This window comes from Echeneis naucrates, chromosome 12, assembly GCF_900963305.1.
Source record: "Echeneis naucrates chromosome 12, fEcheNa1.1, whole genome shotgun sequence".
NCBI classification, from domain to species: Eukaryota; Metazoa; Chordata; class Actinopteri; order Carangiformes; family Echeneidae; genus Echeneis; species Echeneis naucrates.
Genome location: NC_042522.1, coordinates 4,885,365 through 4,910,510, shown reverse-complemented (window position 1 = coordinate 4,910,510; position 25,146 = coordinate 4,885,365). Strand labels below are relative to the sequence as shown.

At 39.2% G+C, this 25,146-nt stretch overlaps 1 protein-coding gene across 1 annotated transcript; it reads left to right on the top strand.

The window, feature by feature from the left end:
* The first annotated feature begins 236 nt into the window (after positions 1-236).
* On the top strand, positions 237-16,570 carry camkk2 (calcium/calmodulin-dependent protein kinase kinase 2). Its single transcript, XM_029515637.1, has 17 exons — positions 237-547; positions 4,600-4,877; positions 5,244-5,585; positions 6,874-6,921; positions 7,890-7,943; positions 8,895-8,946; positions 9,133-9,266; positions 9,812-9,848; positions 10,026-10,047; positions 10,174-10,262; positions 11,241-11,440; positions 11,613-11,666; positions 11,762-11,835; positions 12,088-12,175; positions 12,314-12,445; positions 12,906-13,009; positions 13,865-16,570. Exons 2-17 carry the CDS (start codon positions 4,644-4,646, stop codon positions 13,935-13,937), a joined length of 1,737 nt encoding a protein of 578 aa, XP_029371497.1. The 5' UTR covers positions 237-547; positions 4,600-4,643; the 3' UTR covers positions 13,938-16,570.
* Positions 16,571-25,146: the final 8,576 nt, after the last annotated feature.

Here is a 25,146-nt window from a genome sequence, read left to right as displayed (position 1 = left end):
ACTAAATCCCAGTAACATTCATAAGATGTCTGCTTTGGAGTCCAGGATAATATATTTGTGTGGTATCAAGCTATTTGACGACTGCTATTTTTTAATACCAAGCTTTCAAAAAAGAAATGATCCAAAAAGTTGTGTCAAAACAAAGTTGTTGCCGAGTTTGGGGTGCAGCTCTCCAGCAGCCCGCAGGAGGGAGCCAGTCGGCTGTGAAGCGTCACAGAAATTCCCCAAGATGAACAACCAAGGGTTTCACAAAGAGGTGAGTGAAACAAAGGGACGATCACACCTTGTTCCCAATGTGGGACTGTTTCTTAAGGATATTTGTTTGCGAGTGTGCATGTGGTGAAACAACAGCGCCACACCGCCAGCTGTTTCCACACTTCCTCCATGTGAAGCACGGGATCTGAGTGCTCAGCCGGATTGGTCCTTCCCCTCCTCGGCTCTCAGTCCTCCTCAGCCTCCGCTCCGCTCGGAGCTAGCTAGCCGTCCCAGCTCACACCGGAGCCGTGAAGGAGCCTCGCAGCAGTGACCCGATGGCTTAAGATACCCGGTAAGGCAATGCTTTTGTTTTTCTCACGCGGGGTGTCTCGGTGTTGCCGTGTTGCGGTCGTGCGGTCGGCCGTGCTCGGCTGCTTTCTCACGGTCTCACTAGCATCTCTGACTCCAGACAACATCTGCATGTTGACAGATGAGGCAGCTGCTAACGTTAGCTGAGCTGTTGGTTAGCTTCCTGTCATCCCCCCCCACACTAACTGTGAGTTAGCCGTTACTGCCGTGTTAAAGCTAAAACTTATGTTAGTTACACCCACAGCACTGAGGGTCATTTGTATTTCTGAAATTTAGAAATAGACGCGTCAAGTAGTGTGAATACGTCAAATGATTGCTGCGTTTCATTTTCATTACTATTATTATTGTGGTCATTGTTAACAGAGTCAGGAATTCACCACGTCCACTGACAGTCATTATTTCATTAGTTTCAGCTCTCCCTATTTACATCACAGTTGAAATCATCTGACTTTACTTGGTAACATACTTGGAGGCAAACTTGTTTTTGCTGGTCGACTGTGTGTTTTCTTAAAATGGTCAAAATTAGTTTCATTATCTTGTCGCTGAGCCATGAGAAATTAAATGAGATATACTAAATGACACAGAGGAAGCGTGGCAGTTTATATATTAGAACAAAATATATTAAAAATACTTAAGTTTCGTGTTTGAGTTGTACTCTATTATTAGGAGCTCAGGCAGTTGATTAGTTGGTCAGCAAAACAATTTTGGAAATCAGCAATTATTCACAATATTTCCACACAAAATGTGTCATTGTGAATGGAATATCTTTTGGTTTTGGTTATGGGATTTTGCGAATGGGCATTTGGCTCTTTTTTGTGATGAGTAATTGATTAAAAAAGTACTCTTAGGCAGCTGTTTGATTCCATGTTGGTGATATGTCGACACCGCCCATGAGTATGTCTTGACGACAGTGCCAAACTTTTTGTGTATTTTAGGAACACATGTCAAAGCTTCTGATTAAGTTGTTCAGATTTTCAGCCACACGAAGATGAGACTGTGTGATAACACTGCAGTTAAATTAGTCGATGAAGCTCATCCCTCCGTTTACAGGAGCTCGTCTCTTGTATGGCTCCACAGATCGCTGAAAGGTTTACCCCGTTGATCTTTTAATGAGTCTGGGGCTCCTCCTCTGCTCCAGATGGCACTGTGATGTACTTGTATGTCTGCAGGACTATGTCTGTGTCATTACTAATGCTGTACATGGCTTCATGGCTTGGACCCCCACAAGCTCTGATAAGTCCTCTTCCCCCACCCGCCCCCCGGCCCAGATAGTGAAGGTCAGGTCATGTGACTTTTGTCATAAGAGGCGCAGAATGGCATCTGGAGCTGTGCAGCATCTGTTGATATAAACGACTGCTTATTTTCCGTCAAACTGCTGTGATAAGCAGTGATCAGGGAAGTCTATCCATGATATTGAGTGCCTATGTGTAGGGACATTAGGGACACTGACGGAGGCTAAATTATTTCAGCGGTTTCAATTTCGAAAACTTTTGTCTCTTCAGTGCTTGTGTGTGCCATGCGTGTCTAACAAGCGGGGATTTGATAGTCTAAGCGTTGTACAGAACGCCCATCTAATGTGACGTAAGAGCTGGATGACGTAACAGATTTTTAAATATGGCATGCAAGTTACTTCCGTCAAACTTAGTCAGTAATTTTCTCAGCTCCAAGGTTACAGATTATGAGTGCTAGGCTAACAGAGTTTGAAATGTCAAAATTCAACATGCCAAATAATGGCCTTGCATCATCGGCACAAACCAACTCATTGCTAATCTGGCTAGCCCGACCGATTTACTGATATTATCAGCGTACCAGTGACATCAGCGATATGAGCTATTTGCCGATTGGCCGTTGTGGTGTTTATAATTGTCGATGATATGACAATTAAAAAGGATGTAATGAATTTAGTCTTGTCATATTTCGTCCTCTAGAGGGCACGCCACACCTTCATCTTTTGAAACTTATGAACAAACGCCACAAACGACAACAATCAGATGAGCCAATCAAAGTGGAGCAGAGTCGCCCACAACGGAAATGATTAAGTTGATACATTATAAGATAAATATACGATAAGTAATGATCAGTGGTTACATTCGTAGTAGTAGTGGTAGCTGTAGCAATAATTAAGTCCCCTTTGTTTTTTACATGTTTGGTTTACTGGTTTTTTGTTTAATATTTAGTTTAATATTTTGACACTCGGGTATGGGGTATGTATAAGCAACATCGGAACAATGAGGGATCTGGCACCAGTTGTACCAGTTTGTTCAAAGTATTTTGTATGGTAATAAAATAAGTTAATTTAAAAAAAAATATGCATTATGTCTCATCATTTTGGTGAGGGATCTCAAATAATTATACTTTATGTAATGTTTTTTACATTTACATTTCTTATCGTTTTTTAAAATCCAACAAAAACAACGAAATTGATATCGGTCTTAAAAATCAAATGTCAGCTGGGCTCTAGAGAGTATTTTTTTCTTGCTGTTAGTGCCCATGTAATGCAATGATTTTCTACCACCAGCAATATTGAAACTCTTGATACAAATAAAACAGGCCTTGATGTACGTCTTATCTGAAATCAAAGTAGGTCAAGCTTGGTAAGTTGCCCCTCTTCACTGGATATAAAAAGCCTACTGTAGCTGGTGCACTGTGAGATTCATACAAGGTCATGTCTCTTTTTTTCCTGTACTCTACCGAGCTTAAGTTCATTTGTCTGGGCACACCATGCGGCTTTTGTGGTAGAGATGTTAACTAAATGGGATCAGATGAATACTATCTTTTTTTTTTTTCTTTCTTTTTCCCAGATGTGTGAAATTGGATCGTATTACTTGGGCAGCAAAGAACAGAAGAGTGTCTACTTATAAGAAATTCACAGGTCATTTATCTCAGATTTGATCCTCCAGTTGGGAGGAGTATTATATTTCACCAAGGCTTTTACAGGATGTGTGAAAAGAATTAAAAAGACCAATCTGTCCCCCAGACAGTTGCTTGATATTAATCTCTTTCTGAATGTGTGTTGAGACTTCCTTTTTATTAGTTTATATCTCTATATATGGGTTAGCGATTTAGGTAGATAAGGCCACCCAGAGTAGGTGTCTCTTCCCACACACTGGCTGTAGCTCCCGCTCTCTTGTTTTTCTTGTGGCTTCCCTTTGTTTTGCTGCATCCGTAAGATTTACACAGCTCCCACACACTGGCACTGCCGCAATCCTGTCAAATCCCTGACAAAAAGCAAGGAAACATCTATGTCTCTTTCCTTATTCCTTTTTTTCCCCTTCTCTCTTCCTCCTTGTTTTTCTCCTATATCCATGTCTCTCACTAATGAACAGAGAGTACGCTGAGTGGACTTGGAGAAAGAAATGGCCCTGTTGAAATTATGCAAAAAAGGTTTTGCTCAGATGCTGTGCAGATAATATTTAACCATGTTGCATAACTGACATCAAAAGCAGACTGAGCCATTGCTTCAACAGATGCATTAAGTCCATCCACTTACAGATGAACTTGGTGGTGTCAAACATGTTTGCATGCATTAATTAGCACTTTTTCCACACATAGAATGTGTGGAAAAAGTCCAGACTTCACGGATGCTTCACGTGGAAAGAGCTGTACCTTCTTCTGTTTCAGAGCTAGCACACAAGATCTCTGGTTGTTTTCCCCATAACCTAATACAAGTATTGAAAGGGAGTCAGTGAAGATGTTAATGAAGACTGGAGTAGCTTAAGCTGTTTTTGGGGGGTGCTGCTATGTTGTGGTTTTACAGCACATGCTCACAGCCCTGCCACAGGACTGAGTCTGTGGTCAAAGTCGTTTTTATTATCTGTAGGAAGAGATGATCAGGACATCAGAGCTGACTTCTCTGTTATTGCTTCATGCAAAGCAATATGCTCAAATGACAAATGCACCGTTTTCACAGAAATTTAATTAGTCTTTATTCTGGGCTTTCATTTGATTTGATTTGGCAGATCTTGCAGTGCAAATCAATTTTTTTCCCTAATCCCAACCAATCTTGTCTTGTCTCTGGAACAATTCTCCCTGCAGTTTCCATCTGATGGAGCAGTGGTTGGTCTTTGCGAAGAGGCACTATGTTTCCTTGTCACGTGACCCCATGGCCGTCTGCTGAGACACCAGCCACCTGCAGCAGCCATGCACACCCAGCGCAGCCCTCACCACCCCTTCCTGACCTGCTGTGCAGCTGTCCCGCTCCACCTTTGAACACCTACTCTGAAACACCCTCGCCAGACCCCATGGAATCACTCATTGTGGTCACGGAGTACGAACAAAGCAGGCCACCTGGAGAGGCCTTAGAGGATGAGGAGGTAAGATGAAACATTTCCTGGTAAAACTATATGTCCCAGAGATGTGACCTATTTGGTTATTTGGGTTTCTGCTGATTGGAATGATTGCATGGCACATGGTGATATGTGCCCATAGCTTTATTTTTTCCATGGCACCATTATTGGTCTTTAAGTCAACACTTTGTAGCTATGATTTCAAGATCATGTAAACAATGACGGTATTTTTATTATTTTTTTCACTTCAACATCAAGACATTAATGGAATTAAAACAGGTTTATAGACATTGAAAAGGTAATAATATTAAACTTTTAAATGGTTGGCGTGGCATACAGTGTGTGAATATTCAACAAGGAAAATAAAAAGTATTTTAATGTATCACATCTCAGGTAGAAGAGATGGACAGTTCTGAGACCCCCCAGCCAGCTTCCTCAGTGGCAGCAACTTTCCCGACTCCTTCCTGTGACCTGCTGTCCCACACAGTTGGCCGGTCGGAGGCCCTGTTACCTGAAAGCCAAGGGCAAAGGGGAAGATTAAACCTTTCCGACAGGAAATTATCTTTGCAGGAGCGCTCGCAAAGTACAACATCACCCTGCAGCTCTCCGGGATTCAACGGGCGCTATATTTACCCATCGTTACCTTACTCACCCATCACATCACCCCACTCCTCTCCACGGTTGCTCCGCCGGCCCACTGTGGAGTCTCACAGAGTTTCAATCACAGACCTTCAGGTATGGTGCTGTCGTGGTTCCAGGCTTGCTTGAATTGTTTAAGTTGATTTCACTGTCTGCTATGTGTTGTAGCAAAATCAATTCTGGAAACATATAAGAATGCAATAATTATGGTTTGATTTCAGGTTATTTTGTCTGTGATCAAGAAATCCCCAAAAATGAGCTAATATGTGGTTAAATTCAGCAAAATAATAATTGTAATTATATAATATATGATCTTTCAACCATCCAACCTCTATATTCCTATACTATATTATTATAGGACTGTGCATTAAGTACAGCACATGAACAAACTCATTAACCTTACTATAATGCCAGGTTCTTGTAGAGTTGTTCCTCTTGAACATCAGTTTGTTCATCAGAATATTAGTTTATCACACTCAGTAAATTAGAATTGCCTGTGTGCTTGTCTTAAAAGCAGCAGCACACTGGTAAGGAATGAACATTGTGGATGTGAAGGTAAGGTTTTCAAGTATACTGTATCTGCAGTCCCAGTAATATATAGATTCAGAGTCCTGTAGATGTCATGTATCATAGGTAGAATTTAGTCACAAATTGTAGTCGCGGCAAATGCACATATTCGCTAATTGATAGAAATATTTTCAAATATCATCCCATGGTGGATACTCCTTATGCTGGCATTACTATAAGGTACATGCCATTTAATGCTGGGATTCTCTGAATTCTATATTCACATCGCCAACTGTTTTAACAAGCAAATGATCGAGTGTAGAGAAACCCAATCCAATAAACTACAATTGGAGATACTGGTTTAGTCACTGCATCCTTGATTTTTGCAAATTATTCTCTGTAGGCTGGGATCCGGTTGTTGTAAATCAACACTTATGAGCCTAATTCCCCATAATCATAGCAAAATACAATAATACAAAACAATCGTAGCTATGCAGCGCATCCTATGTCTAGATCCCACGCATACTCCAAGGTTAACAGATAGGATGAAGAGAAGATGTAAAGTTTTTATCCCTGTTCACCTTTTATGTGTTGATTTTTGCTTAATTTCAAATCTGGATTTGTCAAGATCATGGTTTTATTTAAGAATGATTGCTGCACTGAGCACCCTTGGGGAATGCTAGCGTGCAGAGGACTGTGAATGGAAAAAAGGGAAGTTAATTGAAGGGAAATTCAATATGCCAGATTTCAACGTGCTTATGAAAAGCAGAACACATAACGTACATGCAAGTAAGATGTCAAGCTTCTAAAATGTGACTTTATTTGATTTGAAAAGAAAGAATTTTCTCCTCTTTTTATTTCCTTCCCCCTCCTCAAGGACTGCGTTCAACTCAACCAGTACAAGCTGAAAGATGAGATTGGAAAGGTATCATCAGAGACAACTCACTGATTGCTCCCTTTCACTGACTCTTCCATTTGCTTTTTCCTTCCCCCTACTGCATGTCTGTCAAGTAGTAAACATCATCAAGGACATGCAGTAACAGTCTCTTATATCCTCTCTCTCGGTTGTCCTCATTTCTTAAACTCTGTGAAAACTACCAGGCCATGGGAGAGTTGGAAGATGGATGAGAGGCTGGTATAAATAGCACTCTCTAAGGGAGGTGCAAGGCTTAGTGGATACAAGTTTGTGTGTGTGTGTGTGTGTGTGTGTGTGTGTGTGTGTGTACATGCGTGTGTGTGTGAGGGAGTGTGTAGTTGTAGAGACATTTTAGGCTGTGAGTTTTCTAGATCTCTGTTGGCATGTAAATATGTATAGTTTTGTGTTCAGCTGAGAGAATCTAAGCCGTTCAGGATTGTTGGGGAGACTCCTGTTGTCAGACCGTCTCTGGGCCTGTAGGATGAGCCTTATGCTTCTTTTCCAATCTGCGCCCTCTGCATGAGCTGATCCTGCTTGCCCATATTACGCCCCCTGCTCCCTCCGTTTCTCTCTCTCTCTGTATCCATCTATCTAGCTGATTGTTTTTAAGCATGGATTTGTGCACACTGGCTTCTGATTGGGCCTAGTTTTTATCCAGAATTTTCTGTGTGGGCAGGGATGGGGCTTGATGACAGAAACCAGATCCAGTTTACTCAATTAGCCTGAAATCAAAAATGAAAGAGAGAGGGAAAGATGATTTGAATTTCTCTGTTCCCACTTTGAAGCAGCTGGTACTCTTTCAGTGTAGATTGCCAGCCCCCTCACTTCCCTCATGTGTATGCATTTGTGTATTTGTTCCTGTGTGTATCTGTATGCATGTGTCGAACATTTGCTTTGCACTGTGTGATTTAAAAAAAAACTTACTGCGCAATGTCACATCATTGACTTATTTTCTGCTTTACCTACTGCTGGACCAGGGCTCCTACGGTGTTGTCAAACTGGCTTACAATGAGGATGACAACACGTACTATGTGAGTTCTACACACACACACACACACACAAATGTGCTATCTACCCAGCACTGTGTCTGTTTCTCACTTTTCTCCCATTCCTTGTCACTTGTCACACACAGACACAGGCAACCCTCATAATAATCAGCCCATTTGTGGTGTGATTTTATTTGAAACCTCCGCACATGAAAAATGTCTCCTGTTAATTGTTTCCTTGCTGTGCTGTTATGATAAATCAGCTCAAGTTTTTCTGTTTTATACTCGTTATTGCTACAATTCTCATTATGATGCACAATATTAACAGACAATGACATAGGGATTAATTTAATATTCCTCCAAAGTGACAAACCCACATATCGCATTTAGTGATATCATCATTATTGTTGCCATTATAACAGAGGACATTGGGACTATTAAAAAGCGTATTTTATCCCTGAGCAGGGAGGATATCTGTAAACAGGAAGGCTTACAGCACTGCCTCAGTGGTTGTCAGTTAGGGTAAATGTTCTTACTTATGACTCATTTGACATCTATGGAGTATGAGTGTTTACTGTTAGCTTTCACACAGATGGTTTAAATCATTTTGGGATTTTAAGATGTGCAGAAACAGTACAAATCTAAGATAAACCAACGAAATGAAACCAGATTTGTCTCAAAAATAAATATTCTTTCAAGTTATTTTACTTCCAAAAGCGTCTATTCTTCAAGCTACGGAATGATGATGAGCCAATGTACATTACTTGCTTGTCTTCCTTTTATAATCTTTCGATGATGCTGGTCAGTATTAGTCACAGATGGCGAAGGGAAAAATGTATAGGCTGTCGGATATTCTTATGTAGGTGCATGAGTGGGCACATTGTCATCACCTGATGTGCATCACTCCACTCTCCAGTAAATTTCATTCTTTCAGTGGCTCTCTTACCCACCCCACCCCCTTCCCCAACCAAAACTATCTCGCTCTCTCTCCTGTAGGCGATGAAGGTGTTGTCCAAGAAGAAGCTGATGAGACAGGCAGGTTTCCCACGTAAGTCTGGAGCCAGGGGCAGATGATTACCACAACAGAGAGCACAGTCTCCCATAATGCCACAGTGGAACATTAACACAGCAGCCCATTACTGAAACCAAGTCTTGTCTTTGGCCTGATTATTACCTTTCCAGCTTCCCTTGGCTGTCACCTATGCTCGCCCACATTGTCTTTCTTCTTCATCAGGGAGACCTCCACCTCGTGGAGCTAAAGCAGTCCCTGAGGGTCCCCCTAATCCTAAAGGGCCCCTTGAGCAGGTCTATCAAGAAATTGCCATCCTGAAAAAGCTGGACCATCCCAATGTAGTAAAATTGGTGGAGGTAATTTAAATGTACATTTAATATATACAATTTTATGTTTTGAGTAGTGATGAACCTGAACATGTTTAATGAAAATTCATAATTGATTTTATTTTAGGGTGAACAACTGAATGCATTACTGTACATTTAAATAAGAAAAAAGCAACACAGCATTTGAGTGAAAAACACAAACACAAGATACGGCACAGTATATGCACAGGCTATTGAAGATGATTCTCCCCAAAAAGCAACAGAGATAGGCCGCCAACTCATTAATGGAACTGTTTTGAAAGAAGGCATTATGAGTCAAAATTAAATATCTATCAAGGGTAATTAAAATGACCTCATCTGCTTGGAATGAGTGTAAAAGTTAGAAGTTATTACACCGCAGGTGTAATAAAACAGCGTCATAAAGTAACACTTTATTGAATCTTTGCCACATGCAAACACAGATACTCATGCATGACCAATTGACTGTCTTTATGTCTGGGTGTGTGTGTGGGTGTGTATGTGTATGTGTGTGTTTGTGTGTGTGTTCACACTCATTTTCTCTGATTTGATGCAAGGTTTTGGATGACCCCAGTGAGGACCATCTGTACATGGGTATGTTGTAACCACTCTGCCAGCCTTCAGGACACACACACACAGTCAGACTTGTCATGCATGGTGCAAGTGTAAAAGAAGGTCATTTTAAGCTCCCATTGAAATATATATTTAGTTTTTTATGCCTTGGTAGCTGAAAAGCTCTCATCATTAACCTCATCTGTGCTTCTGTGACAGTATTTGAGCTGGTCAAGCAAGGGTAAGCTAAGCCTCTTTTATAGTAATGACTGTGTCACTGAAATAAGCCAAATCTCATTAGTTATTATTGCTAATTAACTCGCTCTCCCTCTGTCTGTTTGGGTGTGTATACCTGAAATGTATTCAGGGCTGTGATGGAGGTGCCAACAGACAAACCTTTCAGTGAAGACCAGGCACGCTTTTACTTCCAGGATGTGCTCAGGGGAATTGAGTATTGTGAGTTTTCCAAACCTCCCGTTTTTATTGCTTTCATTCTAAGACATTATTATATAATGTTAAGAATGTTATGATTGGGATTTTGTTTCTCTTGGATCACTAACATTATCTTGTTGTGTTGGATCACAAAAATAGTACAATTGTAAACCGTAAAGCAGTCTGATTCAAAGCTTATTCACTGTTGATTCCACTACAATTGAATATCCTGCATAGATTCAGATTAGTTTTGACAGTTTAAAAGGAATTTTGCATCAATTGCAAAAATATTCAATGCAATTAAATATTCTTTGAAGAAGAAATACCAGACAGGTATTTAACTAATGTAGAGAATTAGGTCTTCAGAATAAAGCGATCTTGTTGCACATCCCCGAATCAGTTTACCTAACAAGATCTGCAATCGTCCCACAGTTCTTCCCTGCCATGTAGTCCTCCCTCTGTGCTGTGCTTGACTTTAGCCACCCACCACACTCGTTTCACGTCATCTCTGAAGCTCTTACTGTATTTCAGCAAAGGAGAGGGGAGGGAAAGAGAGAGAGCGTTCTGCACCAGGCACACTGAAACAGCCAGAACCTTTTTTATTTTTATTTTTTTTAACTGTGAGTTGTTATAACTGAAAATGTTATGCTTGTTCAAAGTCTTGCCAAAGCATGACACTGTCAGTTTTTTGGTCTTCTACATCTCTAGCAGGAACTGTGTGTGTGATCTTTTTGGATGATGTAATAGCTGAAATGTTTATTCAACTTCCTGTTGAAGTGTGCCACCAGAGATTTCTCTACATGCCAAGCTGTTATCGATTTTTCCCATCAATCCAACAACTGATTTGCTCACAATTACATACACAAATACTCAGAAGGTGAAAATGTTATTTTAAGATCCTTTTGACAACCCAGACTTTTACTTTTAAGATTATATTTCTCTTGCCATAAGCAGATATTCTTAATGAGGCAATATAAGAATAAATATTTCTTATTTCTTCAGTACATTACCAGCGGATCATCCACCGAGACATCAAACCCTCTAACCTGTTGGTGGGAGAAGATGGGCACATCAAGATTGCAGACTTTGGAGTCAGTAACCAGTTTGAGGGAACTGACGCCCTCCTGACGAGCACAGTGGGGACGCCTGCTTTTCTTGCCCCGGAAGCTCTCTCTGAAACCAGAAAGAACTTCTCTGGAAAGGTACTCAACTCACTAGTGCCCTCTGGGGCAGAAAAGAAGGACTTTCTCCTCTTAGTATTAAAAAATGTAATTTACTGGTTTTCATATTTCTCCCAGTACTAAAAAGGTTTTCTCTGTGTTTCTTCACACAATATTCACTTTACACTAACCTCTACTCATTTTATTCATGAAGGCTTTGGATGTTTGGGCCATGGGAGTGACACTTTATTGCTTCGTCTTTGGCGCGGTCAGTCCGTTTTCTTACATAAAACTCTTTATGGAATATATTATTCAGTGACGAACTGCTTCCATTTAAACCAAATACTTCACTTTCATTGACAGTGTCCATTCATGGATGAGCGCATCCTCAGTCTTCATCAGAAAATCAAGACACAACCAGTGGTGTTACCTGAACAGTTGGTCCTTTTTTATTCAAACTCTTTGATGTCTGATCCTCATTTATATACATTTTCTATTTGACATAACTTTTGTGGGTCAGAGGGTTCAGAGTCCAGAGTGTTTTCTGTTGGTGGGGGGAGAGGGATTAACTGTAACTGTAACAGAGACAGGAAGAAGAAGAAGCAATGCCAGCATGATTAAAATTATGAAAATTATGGTTATGATGAATGGATGTAACAACTGTACTCTGTTTGTTCTCGTTTCAACAGTGCCGACTTATCTGATGATCTCAAAGATTTGTTGCTGAAAATGTTGGACAAGAATCCAGAGACGAGAATATCAGTCGCACAGATTAAGGTAAGCAATCTCTTTCAATTAATCAGCTGGTGTATATTTGTTAATGAAGCATGTTTGCTATTAACACATGTACACATTGTAACCTGTTTTACTGTACTGCTCAAACGGAACAATTTCAAAAGTCTTTCCATTTTGCAGCTGCACCCATGGGTGACAAGGCATGGTGCTGAGCCCCTACCCCTCGAAGATGACAACTGTTGTATGCTGATTGAGGTGACTGAGGAGGAGGTGGAGAACTCTGTCAAACACATCCCAAGTCTGGCCACAGTGGTGAGTTCATGAACGTATTTTCTGTCACAGCACATACTTATTTTTGCCTCTGGTGTCACAAAATGAAATAACTCTGGCAGGAAGAAAATATTTGTAGATCATCTTTGTATCAGTATATGGAGAATATTGCGTTACACTTCTTCAACCCAAGCTATAAATTAATGTCAAATAATAAAAATATGTAAGTAATGGATGAATTCAAAGCCTGTTAGTGCTTTGTGTCTGTCTGTTGTTTTATAGGGTGATAGATGTAGGCATTCTAGAAATGCTTATATAGTTGATAAGTTTTTAGGCTGTAAAGTGCATGCAGGATTATCTTTTTACATCACAAAATAAAAGTTACTGCTTGTTGCCACTATTGTCATACAGCGAAACACTTTAGAGTGAAAATACTTTACTTCTTACGTTTTCTGAGTACAATGTTGTGATATGTGTGTTATTGTTCACTATTCTATTTCAGATCCTAGTGAGAACTATGCTAAGGAAACGTTCCTTTGGGAACCCCTTTGACTGGGGCCGCAGAGAGGACCGCAGCAGTTTGTGTGCTCTGGGGCAAGCTAATGCGTAAGTGTTGTTCACAAAAACACAGCAGGCTTTAAACTCTCTCCCTAAGGTTTTTCAGTGATATTACACATACAGCCACACAAGCAGCTGCATTTCTAAATGTGGCATTTATGCCCAAATACTTCACTGCAATGAAGTTACTAAGACTAGTATCTGCAAGTATATTTGAGTATTTTTTATTTCTCATGCATTTGGGGAAGTATGCGCTGTGTCATGCAGAATATCCTTAGCTGCAGGAAGATACACACAGAATTATATCCTGCAGACTGCTAACAAAATGCACAAACTAATGTTTTACTTTGATAAAAGTTTGGAGTAGTATATGAGTAATAATTCTATATATAAGTGGTTTTGTACTGATATCTATTATATTACCCTGTGCCTAATTAAACCTTACCATCCTTACAAAAATCAAACCTTAAAAATGTATGCCTCTCTGACACAATGTAACCATTTGGTGCTTTTGCCCACACTGTCGAACCTGGACCATTCATCTCTCTTGATAGGTTTTCCTCCCTTCTTGCATGAATCCTCGACATGTACCCAAAGCACATACCTGTTAATTAATGTCTCTCTCTCTCCTTGACAAACATCATTTCCCTAATTAACCTGTTCCCTTTACTTATATATATATATATTCCATTTACCCGCCTTTATTTTGTTGAATTTCCCCATGTGAATGATTTATTCCGGCTACCACCTTTTCAGGTTTCCTTGCAGCCTCCTGCCTTGGTTTTTGTAGCAATTAAAAAGTTTCAGTTTCCTTATTTCTCTGAGCTGTGATGTGGGATTGACAGGAAGCTCCCCTCCCTAGCATTTCTATAATTAGTTCTGTATCTCTGGTGTGTTATTTAGAAAACAGGAGAGTGGAGATGGCATGAGAAGTATGGACCTGCCCTATGTGGGAGAAGATGAGACTCTTTCCTGATGCAGAGGGTTATTATGCACGCTGGTATCTGCCTGCCAGCACGACGCCCCTTTACTCACAGGTTTATTCTGGCAGCCTACACCTACGTGCGTTACCTGGGAGGTGTGTGAGCTTGGCAGACTCAGAAGAAAAAATTCCATCTAGGGCACTTTGACATCCCACTGCTAAGTTTTTAATCCATTTCATATGGCTTAGCATGGGTCTGGTTGACGATCCCATAGGAAACTTTCAAAAGAGGCTCAAACTTGTCTGCAGTTCTAATCAAGTAACCCAGTCTTCTTCTCTTATCCTGCATGCATTGACAGTCCTAGCATGCTTTGTCTCAGGCTTCAATTGTACAGTTTTGTGTTTTATCGTAGTGTAGCCATTTGTGTTTCTCCTTGTCTTTACTTGAAGACACTTTCAGGTACACAGGGACATGGGAGCAGGAGATTTTTATGGCTTGCAGGGCGGGATGGTTGTTTTTCACCGTCACCGTGACGTTCGCTTTAGCACACAGCAGGTTTCCTGACGATGATTGTCTGGTTCACCCTGCTTCAGTGGTAGTACCCAGGTTTTGTAATATATTATATTGAGTGAATAATGTGTACAGTTTTCCTGAAATGGAAATGGGAGTGATAAAAATGTTTACTTCATTGAATGCATGTTTATTTTCCCAATGCAACTCTGTATAAGCTATTTATAAACACTGGCACACTCATAGACTTGTTTGATGCAACTTTTCTTTTTTCAGTCTTACCACTGGCTCTTTGTTGAGTCTATTTACTGTAATCAGTAGAAAGCTTTAAAAACACTTGATACAATGCTTTGTGAACAATCAAATTCATCTTTACTTCATACAAGAGAGTATGATTGTAAAAAAGGGTATGTTCTTTTGCAAAGCTTTTGCTTCTAGTAACTTTGTGAGCAATGATCTAATTTGTAGGTGCTTGCTATCTTCTTAAAACGTAGGGCTGCAACAAAGTAAGTAATGAAAGTACTGATCCATATGAGAAAAACAGTGTGTTGGTGCAAAAAAACAAAAGAATCTTAAAGTTAAACAGTAATTCAGTTCTCTCTAATCGTTTGGACAAGGTTGTGTGTTGTGATTCTGAGGAGCAGCAGAGTTTCAAATGTGTCCATTTTTTGTTTCACTTCTCAAACTGGATGTTTGTGTATAGACTTAAATAAGAAAACAATGAGTATTGAACCTCAAGTTAAAATAGTGAATGTTCTTACTTGTTTTGTTTTGTATTGTAAGAATAACTGATATTTTAAAATGGCACATTTTCAGGACGCTAAAAACCTTTGATTATATACAAAGTTGTCAAGTCACTTAAATTAAAAACCTTTAATTTGTTCTTTTTGAACTATGAGAGCTGGCTACGACAGTAGATTTTTAGATGGAGCATAGTGCAGCTGCAGACTTTTTGTACAAATCTATGCATATCTGTACAAGTGTTGAATCGCTGTTAAAACTGTTGTCATCTTTAGCTGGAGATAAATGCCACTCTGCAAATATTTTTCTAATTAATTAGAAAGTCCTTTTGTTATTTGTTGATTTGTTTCATATTAGTTGATCCCAAAGTATAGATAAAGTCACTTGATGTGTGAACGTAGAACATTCACATTATATCAATTATAACATTTGATGCTTCCGTACTCTAATAACCTCAGCACTTAAGTGCTGAATGTATGAGAAAGGGACTGGACTTTGGATTTTTTTTATTTCTTACTACTTGCATGTCACTCTAAACTTTATGTACCATAAGTCTGTTTTTTAAAACAACCACTATGCATATGATATGTCTTTCTCTGTATGGTGCAATGGTTTGCTCTTTCAGATGCAAACTCAGTCAATGGATGAGTCAGGCTTTATGAGAATGACCACCTATTTAGACTTTTGCTTATCCAGTATTTCAATTTAATTAATTTGAGCTGTCCACTGTGGACTGCTGCAATTTGAGACAGCCAGTTTGGCTTTAGGTTTGCACACACCCTTTTCTCTTTTAGAAACTCAATGATGGTAGTCCACTATATTTTATGCCCTTCATTGAGTCAGAAATTTGATTGCAGACATATTTAAAAAAAATAAATAAATAAAATTTCTTTATACTGTGAAATGTTACCTCGTTGAAACATGCTTTCTCAACATTTATGAAAGATTATACATTCTGATATACTGTAGGTTATCTACGTGAGTTTACCTTGAGCAAAATCAGATAGCTATTTGGTTTTGGTCCGACTATGTTGTCATCTGTGAGCAACAGGTATGAACTGAAGGGCAGATGAAGGGCATGAATGCTATGTGACAGAGCAAGCCACAAAACATCTGTATGATAAATGTTTTATACATACAATATTTAAACTTGTAGTTTCTTTAAATGAAGTCTCTGCCCATTCTTGTCCGAATGGCCAGTCTACAGTGAGTGATTAGCCTTTATTATTCATATAAGTTTGAGTTGTACAATGTCATTAATTAGAAAGCTTTGGGGTCTCTTTTCCCCAGAATGCATGCCAACATGATGAACACATACCACTGCATTGTCATAGCATGATGGGTCCTTGACAACAATACTGGACCTTTAAATGAATTATTCTATTAATTCTGTATCTTGTTTATCATTTGAATAAAATATTATTACCTTTCTGTAACATTATGCTCTGGCTTATGAGGTTTTGTGTTTACAGTTCCAGAAACAAAAGTCAAGTTAATTCAACTTGATTTCTAGGGTATGTTCTAATAGATCAAGATTGCCAAAGTGCTTTACAATAGTTAAATAAGTAAAACATGCTAAACAGAAGTAAATATAGCATAAAACATTTTAACATACGACAGAACAATAAAGCAAATGAAGAAAATGCACAATACTGAACACTAGAGGTCAATGTGCACCATAACTTTACTAAAAGCTGTGCTGCTCTGAAAAAAAAAAACAAAAACCTGAATATCACACTTTGTTCCACTCTGATATTGTTTTAACATCAGCCATATTTTTTTTGTTTTTAATGAAATGCACTAAGTTATCTACAGTCAAATAGTTCGGTACAATTTGAATATGACTCATTACTTAAACTGACTATTTTGTGTACATCTTTGAAGTTACTTCTGATTACTTAAAAGAAACTTCTGCAGTAGTACTTTAGATACTACTTAAATTACCTGGATTGGAGTTCCTCTAATGGCCATTAGAGGAAGTGACATTTATGGTACATCATTGGTATCAAGGAAATGATCATTACAAGGGTAGTCTAAAATAAAATCATGTGATTGAAACCCCCAACATAATACACAGTGCCCTTTAATATTGTATGTACTTTCTGCAATGATATTTACAGTGAAGTCTATTAACATGATGTTATTTTTAATCCTTTGTGGACTCTACTGACTCATGCTCAAATCAAATTAAATCAAATCAGATTTATTTGTATAGCGCCAAATCATGACAAAGTTACATCAAGGCACTTTACATATAGAGCAGGTCTAGACCAAACTCTTTATAAAATTATTTAAAGAGACCCAACAGATCCCCCGATGAGCAAGCACTTGGCAACAGTGGCAAGAAAAAAACTTCCTTTAAGAGGCAGAAACCTCGGGCAGAACCAGGCTCAGGGGGGGCGGCCATCTGCCTCGACTGGTTGGGTTGAGAGTGGTAGAGAAAGAGGCATGGGGGGTGTAGTGTAGGGTGAGAAAATTGATGATTCTTCTGTGTACAATATGTCAATATACAAGATTTTGATCTCTGCAAGAATGGAGGGTTCTGACAACTTGTCATAAAGTGTCACACTGACCTCTTGTGTTAATTTCACAGTGCTGCAATTTATGTGTTCCTTCGTGAGACAAGACGTTTAAAGTTTATCTTTTACTATCAACAAATTAAACACACCACATGTTATATTCCAGAGAAAAAGGAAGTACTGTAATAATGATACACGTGCACGTGTCATTTGTGAGGACATTTCAATGCTGACAGTAAAATCTAAATCCAAAGGAAATACAGTTTTATGTATGTAGGCCAATATAACACAAACTTTTTTCTACATGCACTGTGAACATTGAAATGTCAGCATAAAAATGTCAAAAGGGCAGGTTTGAAATTGGTCAGGTCTCCAGGGCTGAAATCTATCACACATTAGGCTCACGGCAGAACAAATGCGATGTTTGTCATGTGAGTTACTGAGTAAATGCAGTTCAGAGGCCATTTCAGGTCAGCTGCTGGCGGTTTGTGGGTGGTGGGGTGGATAAGGGAACCCAAAACCCCACATCAGCAAATGGGAACTCCTGATTGTGGCAGATTTCTAGCCTTTACCCATCATGCTCAGTTAATTGTTTACCTACGGGGGGATGTCAGGTACGAAAAGAACAAAAAACTAAAAAGTAGTTTTTGTTGATTGTTAACTCTTTCTAATGACCCACTTTCCCTTCTGCATCATACTGTCTCTGTAGTCTGCTCAATTAAAGCAGACTGGACTCTCCAACTTCCAACGAATGTTTGAATGTCTATTAGTTAAAAAAAAAAAAAAAGATACAGAATAAAAGCACCTTTCAATTTGTAGCGGAATAAAACTACATGTCCTGCTAATGCTCGAGAAGATTAAGGGAATGTATGAATTATGAAGGCTTGAAAATGGAGCAAAACTTGCATGAGGAAAGAATCTAATTGTGAAAGTTGCCTCTGAATGGATGGCGCGACACTTTGTTTGTCTCGCATTTGAATTGTGAAGTATTTCTCAATGTAGTTTTTGGTAGAGCCGATTTTACAAAGCATTCACTTATTTTTCAAGTATGGCTATCTCAACAAACTTTTGCTCAGTAATTTTAGGGGGAATACATGTTTTGTTTTTTAAAGTAGAAATGACAGGGCTGATGTACAGTATGCTGTTCAAGTAACAGTTCAAGTAAAATATGTCAGCTGCCATTGAAATGATACTGTTAAAACAAAAAAATAGTGGACAAGAATGATTACGCTTTACCCAAATGTGAAAACAGGAGTGGAGGGCGACACAAAGCCAGAAAAATTTACACAGTGGGGGGGGGGGAGGAAAACACAATCTCAATTTCCTTCATGAACAAATTGTTAACAGATGTGAATTGTGTACTCTGTTTGGTTAAATCTGGGCCATATTTGAAAAGCTGATCCAAATATAATCCTCCAGAATATGAGGATGTGATATGGTACATAATCTTGATTATTAGGAAGTGCACAAATATATAAACTCAAATGCTTACTTTGTGTATTCTGTAATCTTCCAAATGTCAAACAGTCTGTTTGGTTCCATAGTTTCCTGGAAAACTGGTCCATGGAGCCTGTTGCCTTTTGAAAAGGTTACATTTTGAGAGCATGGTAATGTAATGCGTTGAATGAAACCTTTGAACTGTTTCAAGTAGAACAATTCCAAAAGCAGTGAAGTGATAGAAACAAATAAATCAGCACGTTAATCTACTCTGTAAAAAAGTGAAAAGAGTAAAATGTTGAGTGACTTGTTTTTTTATTGCACTATTTCAAATGTTTCTCAACTGCGCAGGCAGAAAATATCACATAAAGGTTTTTACTTCACTGCATATAATTATTAACCAGCTGCATAGACTGCATCTTTTTGAAATGAAGAGTTTATCTGCAAGTGGATCATTTTTTAATCGTGCTGAAAATTAACGAAGTGGGCAAACATACAGTGCTTTTATGTTGCTGTGGTTAAGTGTGATAGCACATGAACATTCATGTTTGGGTTTCATTGTTATTGGAGTGTCATTTAGTTGATTTTTATTTATTTGTTTTCATTTTGGTTGTTTCCCTGCTCCTTAAAATAAGTTTTGGAGTGTTGGGATTCCCTCATCTGCATTTTTCCATGCTAATTTTCACCGAAGACAAAATAATTCACGTGTTAGCTTTCTCGTTGTCTCTGTCTTGCAGCGCTTCCCGTTCATTCCCTTTGATTTTGAGGATGAGTGGTCTGTTTGGTCAACTAAGCTTTCTCTGCTGGCTTGTGGTATTTTTGTTGTGGTATTTGCTGCTGCTGCTTACCTGAATGTCTCATATCCATGCAGTGAAGGTATGCATATGGCTGCTTTCCACACTCTACAGCATTTGACAAACTGTCCACTCCGAGCCATTATTTTGTTAACCTTCCTACCCCTTTTCTCTCCCTGGTCTCTCTCATCTTTTTTTTTTTTTTTTGAAGCATTGAAGATCATTGAAGTTTCCCACATGCAATCATGTCGAAATACATAGACGTAGGGATAATTCTAAGTGCAATCATTGCACACGGAGGTGAAGTGGTTTTACAAATTGTATTGCATTGCCCACAGGGAGTGAATGTTTTGAATAGTCGGTTTCATGATTCTGGGTGTAATTGGTCTGAGGCTGAAACCGCTATTGAAAGATCCATGGGTTTTTATCACAACACTGGACAACAGAACGTGGACGCTGATGCAAACACACAGTTACAGTCGATTTCTGTACACATTACAGATATAGTTTTGTGCTTTCCTACTTGATCGATTTTGGCCTGATCATGATTCAGACATTTAGCCCGAGGTAAAACCTTTTACAGTGTGTTCTGTAGTTTATTGTTCTTTGAAATTTTTGACTTTTCACCTCCCAACAGGTGTCATGCTTGCTCGAAATAGCCCCCAGGTTGAGATCTATTGGTGTAGAGATCACTTTTAACGGTTGGAAAAAAATCACTTTACTCAAATAAAATACAGCAGAAGCTCTGAGATTAGTGAGTCAGTTTCTGTTTGAAGAACGACACAGTCTGGTCCTGCTTCATGCAGGGACATGCTGAAAAGCTGATATTTGAACAAACTATCTACATACAGTGTAACCTGTTTACTTTTCCAAATCGGGAAAATCCATTTTCTTTTTATAAAAAGAAGCAAAGGAGATCATTTTTGCACCGCGGTTAAAGCAGCAGAATCAGACAATAATGGCCTATATTAGCATTATTTTTCATTGTTCAAATAAGAAAGAAAAAGGTTTTACTACTTACCAGATGAAACAATTTCTCTTTGATGTCACTAGTAATTTGTCTTGTAGTGACTACAGGAATACTATATTATTTTTAATACACGCATAGATACATATAATATTATATTTATTTTATATATGAAATGGAAGTAATTTTTCACTACAGAGATGCATCATTACGTAGCTATCATATGAGATCACAAACAGCAAACAGACCTACCTAAGAATAATTGTATTTTGAATTGTGCAAGTGGATAAAATACCTCTTTTAGGACCCCTACAAGAGTTAAACATTATGTTATATGTTGTGTTATGTTATGTTATACATAACATAATGTTGAACAAAGTGTGGTTTCTTCAGAAGCATGCGCGCTGTGCCTCAGGAGTTGCAAATCAGATGACGCATATTGACCTTGAGCGAATCAGCTTTAGATCTCCTGCTGTGGGGTGCTTGCTCCCATTAGCTGTCTACGGTACTCAAATGTTGTTTTTTTGTCTTTTCTCTACCCACTTATACATTCCCGCTCAGCTTTTCTCTTTGCCTTATAGCCATGTCTGTGTCTGTCGCATACATGAAATAGAAGGAAAAAACTTAAATTAGTGAGAACGTGAGGTTTGTGTAGGAAAAGAAGTGGACTTAAAGCTTCTGGACACTCAGGATATATTGTAGATTAGGTTAAGATTACAGTAGACTACAAAAAAAAATTAAATTTTTTGTATCAAATCAATGTTAATTCCCCATTTTAATTCAAATGCAGGACAGAAAGTTGTGCAGGTGGAAAAGCAATGCATAGGGGACAGAGTTTGTGAAAGGCAAGTGCATGGAGATTAGGGATCGAGGCATTTCTGGGACAGGGAGATAAGGCCCCTTAAAACTACTTACATGTGAGGACGGCCTTATCTGCATTTTTTCATACTAAGTTTCACCTAAGATAAACTAATTAAAACATTTTGTTTTAACTCTGTTGGTCTTGTTGTGCTTCCACTTTATTTCTGGCTCCTACACTGAACTGAGACTTTTTAAATGAAATCAGCAAGAAAGTTAAACCACCTTCTAAACACGAGACTGTTTCTCTTCCTTTCACTTCTGCTATGAATGTTCTGCTGTTCTTGTGAACAAATCAGTCTACTCTACAGGAAGTGTGCTAGTTGGTTTTTGCAGCAATGGGCCTTTTCATTTGACATTTGACTTTCACATCCAGAGTGATTTCACAGCTCTAATAAACTGTTCACTTTCAGTGTAGTAACAATGGTGTGTAAGTTGACTTTCTTTTGGATGAATGTGGGGAGTGCAAATCACTGAAATGAGAAATGAGTTGAGACATGATTTTTTTTTTTTTCTGTCTGCAATTAACATATATATGGTTTTAAACTTAAATCTCCTTCATTCACCTTTATAAGGGTTAAATTTCAGAGGTGCTGTCAGTCTTTATCTCAGTGAGTGTTGTAAAGGTGGTGTTTTGAAGATCAGAATTTAAATTTCAAAGATGCTGCTGGGGCCAGCCTAGCTCACGTTGGGCGAGGGCATGTCTTTGGATGGGTGGGGTAAACCGGAGCACCTGGAGGAAACCCCCGCAGGCACAGGCAGAACATGGAGACTCCACGCAGAAAGGCCCCAGTGAGGCATCAGTGCTAATCACTATGCCGCCGTGCTGCCCTATTTTTCTACTGAATACTTTATTTAAATTCAAAATGTTTGACTTCCTGCCAGAAAACATCTCTGGCTGTTTTTTTGGGGGCCAAGTTTGATTCAATTCTGAATTAATTAAAAAAATAAGAATAAAAATGAAACTGTGCTCCCTGATGCTGCTGTTATAGTTCAAATTATGGGAAACTGTTTTTGAAAGGCCTCCTGATGGCCTGGGCCAAACGGGAGCAGAACCTGGAGACGGGGTTTCTGCTAGAGTTGGTTTTGGCAGGCGACCTCTCCAGCCCAGCATCAGAAACCCTTCGTCTCGATCTTCTTCGTCTTCTTCTTCAGAGTCCGTTTCTTCAAGCAAACTGCCAGAGTCCTTTAAGCGGTCCTCTCATGGTTCTCCGAAACGGACACATTTTAAACAAAATACGCTCTAAGTGATTCACCTGTTGGAGAACATACCATACAGATGTCAGACCTGAGGCCTTTTGCTACATTACTTTACTTTCATTACTTTTATTACACCTTGTTCCTCTTTTCTTTGATTTTCCCAATATGTTAGCTGAACTGAAATGGCAAGTAAAGCAACAGAGACAGATAGACATAAGGACATGTTTGCATCTTTAATTAGATCTCCGGTGAAGAGGAAAACAAGAAAGCGCTCCCAAGCTCCTGAGTCAGAGTGCTTGTCACATCATGTTCATTTCAGCCCCATAAATTCAAATAAAACACAAATCACCACTAATTTCAGTATGGACTGCGTATGTGATTTTCCTCTCCGATTTCGGCTGCACATCGTGTACAGATTCCTTTCCCAAGAGGAACTTCCTGCATTGACAGAATCTACACAATCATAGCTGCTTGCTTTAGCGTGACCAGTGTCCATTTGTCTGATCTGAAAGTTATGCCTCAAAAAAATATTCCATAAATCCAGCAGCTGTTAAGGGCAACATTTTTGAGGGTTTTGGCAGCACAATGCTTCTGCTGAAATTAGAATGGTTTGACAACATGACAGGTTGTGTAACTGTTGAACTAGAAATCTGTAGCGAAAACATGTAAGCATGACTCAAGCTGAGAGCACCATAGGCCAGCACTGAAATGTCACAGAGAGGACACCAGCAAAGGAAAGCTGGAGTCCTGCTTATAGAGAGACAGAAAACTCTACAATGAGGTAACCATTAACACACTCAAGTAAATCATGACGAATGGAAAAGTATTAATCATAAACAGTTAGAGTATACTTTTATTCTGTGTGTGTGTGTGTGTGTGTGTGTTGGAATAGCTTACGTGTGTGGACATATGTTTGAGCAAAATTTATTATGTAACCAAAACTGTAAACGTTCTCTGCACAGACCACTTATACAAGCACTAAATGGTTCTTAATAATAATGATTTTGTATGACATTTAGGAGCTGTTGTGATTTCAGGACACGCTGTTCCAGATGAGGCATTCTGCTGTGATTATCTCATCTGTGGTGTGACCGACCTATGTCTTCTTGCACTGCCGCTCTCTACCTGAAGTGTGGCAGCATTTTGAGAAGAAGCAGGACAACAAACAGTGTAAAGAATTTCAGACAGCCCTAGTAGACCCTTTTAGTATCTTACATCATTTGCTTCTTCAAGCAAAAAGAAAGAAAGAAATAAGGAAACAAAACAAAAAAAAAAAAAAAAAAAAAACTACAGAAACATAAAAAGTGGAGTGCTGTTACCAAAAAAGTACAAATATTCTTCACTTTACAGGTCGAGAAACAAGCTCATATGCACAAGTTTTTCAGAAATCAGCTTATGGTGCTCAGTTTGCTTCAAATGATGACCTTCTATCTCAGATGAAAACCTGAAGGAAACTTTCTTCACCCACCAGTCCAACCACCGTAACGTTTTCTATACAACCAAACGCAACACCATCCATGCTTTTGAGAGGATTTTCAGAATTCATATGTCCTGCCCCTCTTTATAACAGCAGACCACCCTTTGGACAGTGGTCATTTGGACCAAGTTTAAACAGCATATTTTATGTATTTTGAGTGCCTCTATGCCATTTTTCATGTTAATGAGATTTTAGCAGGCTCCACTCCTCTCAGTAGATGTGTACCTGTCTTGTGTCTGGGTGAATGCATTTAGAAGATCAAAAGCTGTTTTGAAAAGGCTAAAACTGTCACTGTTTAATGTTAATTTTGCCATGATTTGATTTCCTAACCCCCCCCAGCCCTATTGCTTTATCTATGTGCTCTTGTGCTTGGCTACTGCTTTCCGCATTTGATAGTTCTTAAGCTGTCTGAGAAAGCTCAGGTCACTCCAGCAGTGTGACGGCCTCGGACGCAGACAAACACTCAGCACATATTTTCTGGCCTAATAACTAGCTGACACCTGGCAGGAGCAGCACATAGCCGTTAACATCTTAACTTGTGGCAGATCTGTTTCATTCAGAGAGCTTTGGTCCTCCGACTGGATCGCAGCCCAATGAAGTGAGAGGTGCCAGAAGCTTGTTTGGCCATTAAGAGAAGCCAAGTGAGTTTGGCAGAAAGGAGAGCAGCCGGCACTGTTGACAGGGGCAGGCTAAGTATCCTGACTCCTCTGCAAAAGAGCAGAAGGGATCAACAGGGCAACTCCTACTCCACAGCGGTAG